Source organism: Sphaerodactylus townsendi, linkage group LG06, assembly GCF_021028975.2.
Source record: "Sphaerodactylus townsendi isolate TG3544 linkage group LG06, MPM_Stown_v2.3, whole genome shotgun sequence".
NCBI lineage: Eukaryota > Metazoa > Chordata > Lepidosauria > Squamata > Sphaerodactylidae > Sphaerodactylus > Sphaerodactylus townsendi.
In genome coordinates, this window is record NC_059430.1 from 67,389,985 (window position 1) to 67,402,988 (window position 13,004).

The window sequence follows — 13,004 nt, forward strand, 5'->3', positions numbered from 1 at the left end:
TTTAACAGCACACTACTGTACAAAAAACACACCATTTGGACTTCACACTCAATGCACACAACGGAATGTTCATGTATATCGAGTTTCTGGGCAGAACTTACATTCTTCAAGAAGTTTTGCTTTTCCCCCCCATCAGATTCAGCAGGTGAATTGCAATTATGGATTAAAGAAAATCATTTGTTAGTATGAAATAAAAATGAAATCTTAAAAATTATTGAAAAATATACAAATCATCTCCATGTAAGATTTTTTCTAAACAACTAGCGTTCATGTACTAGAGACAGTGAAGTAATTTTATTAACGTGTCAGGAGTTGATGAGACTTTTGTAGAACTCTTATCAAATGTTGACTTTTCAAGTACAAGCACCACTTGTCAGTCTGACCAATATAGGACATTTAATATTGATAATGAAAGTCCTGAGGAGGTGGAAAATAAAATGAATGAAATGTAGTTTTCACATTAGAGGAACACTCAATATATCCATATATGGAAAACAAATAAACACCTAAAGCTACACTAGATAAGGGCATCAACTTTATTTCAAGACATCATAGATGTGTAGTTTTTAGCTACACTGTTAAATCATTGCCAACCCCTTTACACTATTTAGAATATCCTAAACAATAAAAGGCTAAGGGAATGCAATGTTACCTCCCCATTCCACCCTCTCCCCATTCCAAACCTCACATTTTCACCCTCCCCACACCCCATACCTCAGCTTCCGACCCTCATGCCACCCCAAGCCTCACCTTTCAATCCTCCCAACCACTCTGTCACTCCATTCCATCCTCCCCTCCCCAAGCGTCACCTTGCCATCCTCCCCCACCCTAAGCCACTCCTCTTCACCCTTCCCCTGTCCTCACCTTTCTACCTACCCCAAGACACACCTGTCCAAACTCTCCAACCCTCCCCCCGCCCAAGCCACAGACCCAGAACCAGGCAGGTGGCAAGTATCATGCCAGGAGAAGGTGGGGGCCGGCTACAGGTCCAGTAAAGCCCATTGCAGGGGGAGATGCTTCATCTTCTGCCCTTTCCTAGGACCCACTGAATCTCCCCAGCAATGGACTTTGCTGCTAGTTTGGAATAAATCTACTAATCTTAACTGTAGATTTGGTAATTTAGGTGTTAAAAAATTATAAATTTATTCAATTTCTTTTTCTGGTTTTATAGAACTTATGACTTGAGCTCTGAAAAAAGAAATAGAGTACTAATTTATTTGCTCCTGAAGTTATAAACTGATTTTGCAATTGTATGAATTAGGTAATTTATTTACAAGCATTGCCAATACAATGAGATCTATTTTGCAACTCATCCTGCTCTAGAAGATGCAAGCTGCTATTCAATCCAAAATGTAGTTTGCTTTTCTCTGGGTCACTTCACTGGGCAATTTAAAAACATTTCAGGATAAAAATACCAAAATCTCATGAAAGAATTTAGCCATTAGATTTCACATTACACAAGCCTGAGCAATTCTTTACTGTAAAATTTCATATTCATTTTAATTAGTGTGTTACATCCAAATTCCCACGAGCTGAGATTTGCAAAATATTTTTTCTTCCCCCTCCTCCAGTACTTTCTTGTTCCTAAAAGTCAGGAACTAGTTCTAAACAATATGCCATGCAGCTTGGAAGGCCACAGGAACAAGGGGAGACTACATGAAATTGACTCCCAGCTGAATACCTGGTTTCTACAAATAGCTTCTAAGAACTAGGCTAGTCTGAGGTAAATTTAATTGAGGACTAACTATACTTGTATGCATGCATGCCTCCCATGTACTCAATTTGTACATTTGCAGATGATCTATTGCAAAAGTCATCATAAAGGCAGAGAACAAAACAGCAGCATACCTATTTTGTTTAAACCCATGTCTACCCTAATCACAATAAATAAGGCATATGAGAAAGAAGAGCTGATCAAACTCTATCCAGTCACTTGCCGCCGCCCCCTCCCATCTTCAAAGGTCAAAGTGCTAAGACAGACTGCAGGGAGATAAAACCATGGATGGGAAAGGTTTAGCATCCCCCACAAATGACACTTGCTCCAAAAAAGTGGAGTTCCATCCCCTACTTTATAAGTAATTGGAGGATTCAGATTGACAAGACTGTTACTTTCATGCCTAGTATAGATTTAAGTTTCCAATACTGAGTGGGTCACAGGAACCACAATACTGTAGTTTTACCTAACCTACACTAGTTCACAATTAGCTGCTTGGTCCAATTTAGGGTGATGGTATTCACCTTTAAAGCGGCATATGGCTTGGGATCAACATACCTTAAGGTCCACATACTCCCAAATGAAACTTTCCAACCACTATGGTCATTTTCAGGGGCCCTGCTTCAGGCACCAGCACAAGCAAGGGCCTTCTTGGTCTTGCCATTAAAAACATGGAATTCCCTCTCCAGGAAAATTAATCTGTACCCCTCTATCATTGGTCCATTCTTCACAACAGAAATAAAACATCTTCAGGATGGAAATAGAAGCGTTTGGAGTATGAATTCCACACAGCTTTTCCCCAAAACATTTTCAATATGGTCTATTTCAGCCCCAAACTGTTCTCTTTGAAAACACTAACCAAGTGATTTTTTTTTGCCAAAATGTTTTGAAAACATTTCCTATTTGCTGTGCGGAGAGTACAAATCATTTTATTTCTCTCGCCCAATTTTGAAGCTCTCACTTTCATTTTCTCTGCCCAGTGACTGCTCGCCATTTTCTGCTGCTTCAGTGACTTTTCATGCTGTCTGCCATTTGATAAAGTTTCCCAGGGACGTTTACTCATTGGGCATCTACCATTTCCATAATTAAGGTACATTAATAAACTCAGTACTGCCTGCCAATTACGCAAACATGTCATTTTTCCTTTTTTGTTGTTTTCTGTGAGGTATCTTTGAAGATATGAAGACATGATATAAGAATTAGCAATATGCACAGATTTTGAGTCCTGTATCTCCATAGATACCTCATAGAAAAAAGCCATTCAGAAAGTTTTCTCCAGAAAAACTTTATCTTTCCACGCTATGAGGACAAAAAAAGCCAAAACAGTTATTTTTAAAATATTTTTGAAAAAAAAAAAAAAAAAAAAAAAAATAAAAAAAAAAAAAAAACTTTAAATGTTCTGTGTGGAAAAAGTCATAGTCTTTCACTAGCAAAACTTTTCTGTTCGGCGTTTCTTCACTGATTACCCTTCCTGTCTAGGTTTTTTTTGTTGATTGATTAGTTTCACTGGTGTGCAAATAGTGTTTGCGTATTTTAAAAGCCACATTTAGTTTTTTGTTCTGATTTTCTGCCTTGGTGGCCCTGACAGCAAAATAAATGATGCTGTCTTCTTCAAGAAAATTAATTTTGTAAAAGGCTATCTTTGAAAGTCCTATAACTAAGGGAAGTGGAAACATGACAAAGCCTATACTAACAGAAGTAGTTTTCTAAGAATATATAATACACTAGCAGGGCCCGGCCAGGCATTGCTTTGGCTTATTGTGGTGAAATGGGAAAGGAACAGTAGCAGCAAATCAATTGCAGAGGCCAGCAGTACGTGCTCATGCAAACACGCAGCCTGATACTGTGCGATGTCATTGATGTGTGTGCCCGCATTCCTTGGGGGGGAATGGAAAGGAACTCCTTCCACACATCTAGGCTGGCTGGTCATGATCTTTACCTGGGAGTAAGTTTGGTTGGTGACAATGGGTGTCGCCTCTGAGGGGCGCGACGCAGCCATTCAAAGTATGTCATGGTTGCTGTACCGAGCTTACTCCTGAGTAATGCGTGCCTGGTTTTCTTAACTGTAACCACAGTATTCAGGGAATCTAAGGTCCTTGGCCCCTCCCTCCCATCCCTTGCATGTCACCCCTCACTCTCTTCCCTCCCTCACTTCTCTTCCCTTGTATGGCACCCCTCCCCCTCCCTCCCCTTTCCCTCCGCTAGGGTGGGTGGGTCATATCAAGATGCTGGGCCCCCTGCCTCCCCTCCCTTGCATACCACCCCTCACTGTCTCCCCTCCCTCACTTCTCTTCCCTTGAATGCCTCCCCCTCCATCCCTTCCCTCTCCCTCTGCTGAATGTATATGAGAGTAGGTGTGTTGTGTAGTAGCAGTGGGTGAGGCACAGAGAGTGAAAGGTACCTGTGTGTGAGGGGGGAACCCCGCCTGATGTCTCACACGGCAACGAGTGTATGTGTTTCACTTCCACTCGAGTTACTGCCTATGTACTGTTTCCACTGCTCATATATGGTCATCCGAGCGAACATTCTAAGCTGAACGAACATTCTAAGGGTGACAGTTACACACAAGCAGCTGCATGTCCTTCACCATGGAGCGCCAGGAAAAAGGCGTTTTACCTGGGCCAGGTGTGAAATTTCAAGTATGTGAACATCTAAAAACACTCTCACCTGGCTGACTATAGTGGCTGGGAATTTTCAGAGGAATTGGCTCAGCAGTTACTGAGTTATACTACCACTAACAAAAACACTGTTAGCTTTTTATATATATAGATTGTATTTTATAGTGTGACTTTAAGTTATCAAAAAAATTTTCTGGCAACTATCTTAAATCACCTAGTATTTTTTATTTATTCCCTTTACAGTTTCTTTAAGCTATAAACTGTTAATACTTACGATCAGGAGGTACTTCCAGCGCAATAATAATTTGACATAGAAAGAAAACCAAGGGAATTCTGCTTGCATAGAGATTGCTCCTTTCCATCTTTATTCCAAGAGTCATTATGGAACTTGAACTGAAATTAACGCAAGTTCAACTTTTCCTTCCTTATCAAAAGAGATTTTTGGAAGCAGTTGTATGAATACAGTTGTGCAATCTGGAAAAGAAATAATTCCAAACAATAAGGAACGGAATGCTACAGTGACTAGAAACAATCATATCACTATGATCCTGATATTATGACTGCTTCACACGTTATAAAACTGAATTCACCTGATACCTGCATGTAAATCATAGTGTGAGATAACTGTGTGTATAGGTTTTTCTCCACATTAACAACTGCTGGTTAGTTGGCTATAACTATGGAGAGGGTGTACAACAGAATTACTAAAAAGAGGAAATTCTATTTTTAATTTTTTGCATCCAATCGTTGCATGCTGATTTTATACTAGGGTAATAAAACTCACATTATTTTTTACATTTATGGAAATGGCTGAAATGTAACCATGTGAAAGCAAATCCAAGTTGCAAGCCATTTGTGTGATGTGGGTATCCTTGGCAGCTGTAGTGATTTGCTCTCTCTGCCCTGCCCCCCAGAAGATCTACAATGGCATGGTAAAACTGTTGCAGTTAAGAAGGTGTTTTGTACATCTGTTACATATGTTTTTCTCTATGCTTCCATTATTCCAGATTGTGTAGTTCTGCCCTCCACCATTTTTCCTTAGGTTAGGGGGAACAAAAAAACCTGACAGGCTAAATGGATGTTTGAAACTAGGTCTCTTCCAGTCTTAGTGCAACATTAACCACTATGGCATAATTATTTTAATACATAAATATATACAGTTGACAAAGTGACACAAGCAAAACCTCATACAGATAGTTTGATGAGCAGGACATAGTCTTTGCAAGCATGTTTTGCATCTATTATTTTAGTAATTCTTAAATAATTCCTATAAAGCCAGTCAATATTTTTATCTCATTTTTGCAGATATATACCTCAGGCTGAAACACAGTGGCTTGAAGCAGTTTAGGTACATGTAATCCACAAATTATGAGGAAGATTCCTGGACTGTACAGCTGTGTCTTTCCTTGGTAACAGTCAAGCATCTCACATAATAACTGCTGAATCATCTCAATTCACATTACCTGTTTTTCAATATCCCTAGCACAATGGTCTGAATATAACTCTGTTCATACCTTGTCATTTTAATAAATACCAAGGTATGCTGCTATATGATACTAATAATAGTATGAAAGAGAATGTGAATGCTGAACTTGCAACTATTGTGCCATGCTTTGTAAACATTAAATACTGAATACTTCTGTTGAGTTGCTGAATGGATTCAGCACATTCAGAATGAACACTAACAACTCAAAACAATAAAGGATTCAACTTCTGCTGAACAAAGCGATTTTAAATGCTATGAGATGAAGTCATCTCGCTCTCAATACACACTCTTTGTCACTTTGTCAATGACAACATGAGAAGACAAACCTAAGGTAAACTACTTTATTAAAATGACTATATTAAAATATAGGGCTGTCATTGTTTAGGTCAGGTGTCGGAAACCTTTACCACCCAAAGAGCCATTTGGACCCATTTTCCACGGCCCTGAAGATCAACCGAGCTGGAGAGGTGGCTCCGCATGGAGCACCTCCGGTTCGGCCCCTCTACTCACCTTTCCTTCCAGCTGTGGGAGGCGGAGGTGCTGGACAGGGAAACCCCCTCTGCCCGATGGAGAAGGCAGCCACCTGCTCAGTGGGGCAGAGGGGGGGATGGTGGCCGTGGCCTGCCCAGTACCGCCGCCTCTCGCGCTGCGGGAGGCAGGTGTGCCAAGCAGGGAAACCCCCTTTGCCCAATGGAGCAAGGAGCTGCTTGCTCCGTGGGGCAGAGGGGGATGGTGGCTGTGGCCTGCCCGGTGCAGCCGCCTCTCGCAGTGTGGGTGGCTGTGGTGTCAGGCAGGGAAACCCCCTCTGCCCGATGGAGCAGGCAGCCGCCTGCTTCGTGGGGCAGAGGGGGGATGGCGGCTGCAGGGATGGCAGAGGGGGGATGCCAGCTGCGCTGGAGGGACACGCCCATGCTACCCTCCGACCTCTAGGGGTCGGAGGGCAGTGTGGGTGTGTCCCTCCAGCCCTCCAGAGCAGCATTGGAAGGAGAGGTGAGTGAAGGGGACACGAAAAGCGGCTCCCTCACACACAGAGCCACCTCCAGTTCGGCCCCTCCACTCACCTTTCCTTCCAGCGCTGCTCTGGAGGGCTGGAGGGACATGCCCACACTACCCTCTGACCTCCAGGCCATGTGGAGCCACAGTATAAGGCTGAAAAAGCTGCATGCGGCTCCGGAACCACAGGTTGCAGACCCCTGGTTTAGGTAACTCCACTTTGGCTCCAAAGTTGGTCAAAGGTCATGCCAACCATTTTTATCTTATTGCCAAGCTTAATCCCCTTCCCCCAATGTGCTGCATAGATTTAGTTGTTGTGGAATGAATTATGGGCTATAAAAAGAATGACCCTCAATCAACACATGGTTCCTACCAATACACGCTACCTTTTGCCAAAACCAGTTATGGCCTAATGAGTGACACATCTACTAACCTGAGAATCATCATCAAGCAGCAGAACGGACCATTGGTACTCACCCTGAAGGGACCTTCTCTTGTAGGCAGGAGACCTTCTCGGTGGGTGATTTCCACCCCCTCTCAGGGAGGCAGGGATAAAAAACGTCACTTCCTGTTCAGGCTAGGACTCCTTAATTCCCCAGAAAACTCCTGACTGAGCAGTGAAACAAGAATATATGCATAACCATAGGAAGGAACAGGAAGGAATAACATGAAAATAGGCAACAGTGCAACAGGAAAACGGAGTTCCTCCGCGGAGCGGATGGGAAAACCTAACGGCATTTAACTAGGCCCTAATAGGAGATCATTCCGAACGCTAGCGGCGCCATGGGAGGGACGAGAAGGTCTCACCTTTCCTACAAGAGAAGGTCCCTTCCAGGGTGAGTACCAATAGTCCGTTCTCTTGGAAGCGGAGACCTTCTCGTTGGGGACCTCCCCAAGCAGTGTCCCACCCCAAACAAGGGTGGGCTGCAGCTGGCGTCTAGTATGTTCTCGAGCACCCCTCTCGGCCGAAGACTGTCTCGTACGCGCCCCATACTAGGAGCTTGTGAGTGTCTGACAAAGGAGGACAGGCTGTATATGGCTGCTCTGCGAATTTGTTCAACAGAGCTGGCAGCTTTGTTCTTGAATGCTCTTGCGTTTGTAGCCAGCTTCTGGTAGAGTGGGCGGTGATTCCCTCCAGGAACTGGGTACGTAACAGGAGCTTTGTGTGCTTCCCACGATGCAGGGACCCTAACTAGCCCGAGCTAATGGCTGCCGTGGACATCTGATCTTAAGTTAGGAGAAGACACGTTTGATAAAGAGAGAGATTGTGTCTGTCTGAGTGTCTGCCATTGGGAGAATAAAGGCCTTGAGAGACCTCCTGGCGTCTAGAGTGTGCCAAGGAATGCGTTCTACGGGGATGGGTTGGCTTAGGGGCAGAAATTAGGGAGAACTACATCCTGTTGAAGATGAAAGGTAAGAGCGCCGCTTTAGAGGAAACTTGAAAGTGGGGTCTGGTGATAGGACTACTCTGTCCTGATGGAAAGCATGGGGTTGGGAGGTTCACTGTGGAAAGGGCCCTCAGTTCGAGACTCTCTGAGCAGACGTGATGGCCACGAGAAAAATGGTCTTCATCTTGTTAGCCATCGTAGAGTGGATGTCCCTGCACCCGGCTTTCCCGAAGGGGGAGGCTGTTAGAACCCACGACAGGGGCGGTCAATCGGAAGGTGCCATGAAGGGAACCTGTGGTTGACAGGAGGAGTTGTTGTTGCTGGACCCCTTTAAGAAACAGAGGAGGATATAGGGATGTTGAGATAGACTTTTTCCTGAAATGAAAAGGACACACACAGTGGATAGTGCCTGCAGCCTGGCCCGGAGGAGTGTTGCTTCTCAGACCTTTGGAGAATCCCACTCCTGTAGGAACTCCAGTATGCTGGAGTGCAGGAGGGAGCTTAGAAGAGGTCCCGCCCGTCGAGGCTCTGGACCAAAAGGCGAAAGAGATTTCCAAGTGGAATTGTAAGAGTCTGACCGTGGAAGGTGTGTCTGGAGGCCAGAATGGGCGTTGATGACTTCCGTGGAGTAGCCCCTACGTGCTAGAGATCGCCCGCTCAACCCGCCAGGCCCGGTCCAGGCCCAGAACCAGCCCGGGGATCTGGGTGGCGCAGGGTCCTTACAGCCGGGAGTAGGAGGTCTGGAAGCACGGGAAGGTGAAACGGAGGAGACTGCCATCTCCGTTACTCCAGCGGAGAGAACAGGGCCTCACTTAGCCCAGAGAAATAGAGGCGACCAGGATGACTTGCGCCTTTTTAGGCTCTGATGCGTCTCAGGAGCTTTACCCAGGATCACGGGGTTGCTTGAGAGGGAAGGCGTAAAGAAAGGTCCCTTAGCCAGGGGAGGCGATCAGTGCGTCCACCTCCTGGGCAAAGGTGGTGGAGTGGAACAGGAGAAAAGAATTTACGGTAGCTGTGTGTTCTCTGCACGTGGCAAAAGAGAGGGTCCACGCTCGGAGACTCCGAGGCGGGATGAGATCTGCCGGAGCACGTGCTTTCCTGTTGAGAATCACTTTTCGGCCGGGGAGACAGTTTAGCCGGCTTAGCCAGTCCCAGCGTTCACATTGAGCTTCCTTTGATATGTCTCGCCTGTAGGCTCGCGACATTCTTTTCCGCCCAGAGTGAGGGATTTTGCTGGCTTCCCTTGTGTAGGCGAGATGGCCGCGATCCCCTGATGGTTCCAGGTATGTCTTGGCTGCCACATTGTCCGGTTCTGATCAGAACGTGGAGACCAGTCAGCTTGGGGCTGAAGTGCTGAGAAGGAGCCAGGAGGATGGCTCAAAGTAGTTCAGAGTAAGATTGATTGGGAGAGAAGGCGATGATGTCTCGGGCCCATTGACCCTCACGCAGCTTGCTTAATTCCTGCGTCCAGGGTGGCAGCCCCAGCCCTGGAGGCTGGCGTCTGTGAAGATCTGTATGAGCGGTTTGTCTGCATAAATTTTTCCCTGGGATAGAGTGGGTCCTGGGGAGGTCCACCGCCATAGCAGATCTGTCTTGAGAGACTGGGGGGGGATGTTGAGTGTTCTGTGTCTCTTCTGGAGAAGAGAATGTCCCATTGGAAGGGGAGTAGGAAGAACTGTGAGTGCTCTGGAGGTGGAGACCTGCCCCATTGTATCATATCCCACGAAAGGTGGCCCGTCATCACACCTAGGAGTTTGGAGAAAGGAACAGCAGGGGGAGAAAGTTTCTTGGACCTGATGGCGGTGCCACTACCATGCCGATGATCTTCTGAATTTTGTCTTCGGGACAAGAAGCGAGTTCAGTCTACGTGTCGATTAGGGCCCGAGGTGGATCCAACTGCTGTGTGGGATGAAGGTGGCTCTTTTCCCTGTTGATCCAGGAACCCGTGGCTTTGCAAGCACCTGCATGTGGTGAAGTCCAGGTCTTGTAGAGAGGCTGCCGACTTCCAGTTTGGACCTTATCAGTAAGATTGTCCTAGGTAGGGGTGTATGTGCACCCCTTGGCCGCGAAACAGAGTTATGGAGCCCTAGGAGAAGCTTTGAGAAGACTCTCGGGCCGGTTGGCCAGCCGAACGGTAAAGGACCCCTGGAGTAGAGAAGTGCTGGTTTCAGATTGAACCTGAGGAAACTTTCACGATTGAAGCGAGGTCAGATGGGCACATGAAGGTAGGCTTCCGTGAGGTCCAGGGGAGGTGAGGAAGTCCCCTGGACGGAAGGGCTTCCGTGATGGATATAAGGATTCCATCTTGAATTTCCCTTAACACGATGTACTTGTTGTTACTGTCTTTGGAGGAGGTTGAGAATGGCTCACCAGTCCCCATTCTTTTGGGGACTGCGCCGTAAAAATATTAATGAATAGTGTCCGAGGAGCCTCTCTCTGACAGGTTGGCACTGGCTCTATGGCTTTACTATGGTTAGGAGGTGCTTGACTGCAATGTGAGTTCTGTTCGCCTTCTCTGGTCTGGAGCTGATTGGAGATGGAATAAAGCAAGGTGGAGGTAGACATCAGAAACTCACTATGGTGGCCAGCTGAGAGACACCACCTCCTGAGAACCAGGCGTCCGATGTGGTGGTCCCCTCTCACACACTGAGCCCCGAAGCTGAGAAGAGGCGGGCCCCTACCGGGACCTCTCCGAGTGAGTCCAGGATCTAGGTGTGTGGGAGGTCGGTCTGGGAGCTTTGTGGAACTTGTTCTGTGGTCTGAAATTTCCTCTCCGGACTGAAAGGAACCCCTATTCTGCCAGGAGGTGCAAGATTACGGAGGGTGTCTCTGGGTGGGCGCTGAAAGTATTTTTGGCGGCAGATGCAAGTACCTCTGGAGCCAAGAGGGGTTCCCTCCTGGGCTGAACTGACTTGGGCATGGTCTTTTTGTGGTCCTTGAGATTGCCGACCTTCAGGATAGAAGCGTCGAGTTCAGAACCGAAAGAGAGCCTACACACCTTGGAAGGGAGTAGCGGCCCGCGATAGTCTTGAATACTGGTTGCTCAGGCCTGCCAGGATCCTGAGCCATGCATTACGTCCTGGCTACCACATTGGCCCAGCGCCATGGAGGCCGGGGCAGAGAGGGATCCAGAGCGTCCAGGGTGGCATCTGCAATGAAGGAAACACAGCAATTCTTACTCTCTCTAGACCATTTCTAACTCCCGAGCCTCTCTGGGGAAGGAGCTCCCATGATCGTCCGAGCCATACCAGGATGAAACTCTAGGCGTGTGGATGCTGAGGGCAATGGCTTTCATGGACAGCTAAGGATTGAGTGTGAGCGATCTGAGAGCCGCCTCTGACCTCTTATCCAGAAGGGTCTTTGAGGTTGCCCTCCCCATCCCTTGGATACCAATAATCCCTGAAGATTGAATATGGCTGTAATGGGGGGCATCTACTAAGGGGACCTTGAGAGGAGGTCCTCAACAAACTCGGGCATTACCATATAGTTTAGATGCGCGTTGGAAAGGAGGTGCTTGTTGGAAGCTGGGGAGTCTCCCATTTCTTTCTTGATTCTTTTAATAAAGTATTCTGGGAGGGAGGATGGACCTGGATGGTTCATCTTGGGGGGAGGGCACATTTTTTGCTGCCCACTTGGGACAACCATAATAAGGTGGAAGAGGAAGTCCAAGAGGTGGAAGGTTGGTTTGGGTTTCCTTCTCTATGGAGTTCCAGGGCAGCCACTGTCTTGGCGTCCAGGAGACTCACAGGTCCTCAGGATTAAAAAGCATTTAATGGACTACAGATCTGAGGAGCCCCTCAATGGTTTCCTCACTGTCCGAAAAAAGCTCCATGGACCCCGGGTCAGGTGTTTCAGCGAGGGGGGTCTGCTCTGCTGGCTGAGGAGGGGCGGGAGGCAGCACACTGGGAACCTAGGATAGCCCTAGTATGCCCATGGCCCAAGTTAGAGAGAGGAAGCGGTGCGTTAGAGGGAGGTGGAGTACCAGTAGCCCTGGATCCCCTACCCTGCAGGTATGACTCTATGTGTTCCTCAAGAAGGAGCCCTTTGAAAGGCTGAGGGAAACTCGCTGGGAGACCAGGTCTGCCCTCTCTGTTAGAGAGTCAGTCGCAGAGCTAGTTGCCTGTATGCGGCTGGCCGGGGAAGCCCCCCCTCCTCAGGCCGGAGCAGCTCTTGCCCTGCGTGAGGGGACCCGTGGCTGGCTTGAAGCGTCCGCGCTGCCACTGCGGTGGAAGTCTCCGACTGCTGAGGTCTGCTGGAGCCACAAGAAAGAAGAGAGGCGTGGGAGGGCGCTTCACCTCCGCCCGTCGGCTGGCTTCAGCTTCTCCTGGCGCTTCCAAGCGTGATTGCAGCCCGGCTATTCTTCTTGGCGCCAGAGGTAGATGGGCGCCGATTTCCCTTCCTTGGCCGGCGAGAGCGCTGGGAATTAGCTGTTGCTTCGTAGCAGCGTTTCCCGCCAAGAGCTGAGCGGCGCCCGGCGCCTGGCCGCCTCTCAGCCTCGGCCTCCAGCGTTGTTACTGCCGCACGAGAGGCGGCAGTGGAGAGGCATGTGGCTGTTGTCGGTGGCGGAGGAGGACCTTTTGCTGAAGCCCTGAGTGGCTTCTGCCGCTCCCTCCGTGGAAGTTCTCCCTGGGGGGAAAAGTCCTGATCCGCCATTTGGTAGGGAAGGAGGAGATTGGAAAAAGCTGGGAAGGGTGGGGAGGGGAAGGAGCGAGGGAGATCAAAGGAGATCCCCAAGCCTCCCTTTGAGAGAGGGTAGAGGATTGGATAGAGGGGAGGCATGAAGGGTCTCTCAGAAAAGGACAGGG

At 47.7% G+C, this 13,004-nt stretch overlaps 1 protein-coding gene across 1 annotated transcript in view; it reads right to left on the minus strand.

Moving 5' to 3' along the window:
• Positions 1-13,004, minus strand: part of NRCAM (neuronal cell adhesion molecule) — a 180,830-nt gene that overhangs the window by 96,672 nt on the left and 71,154 nt on the right. The window contains 2 exon segments of the mRNA XM_048501581.1: positions 102-119; positions 4,607-4,806. Of these exon segments, the coding sequence (XP_048357538.1) occupies positions 102-119; positions 4,607-4,712 (124 nt within the window). The 5' untranslated portion in view covers positions 4,713-4,806.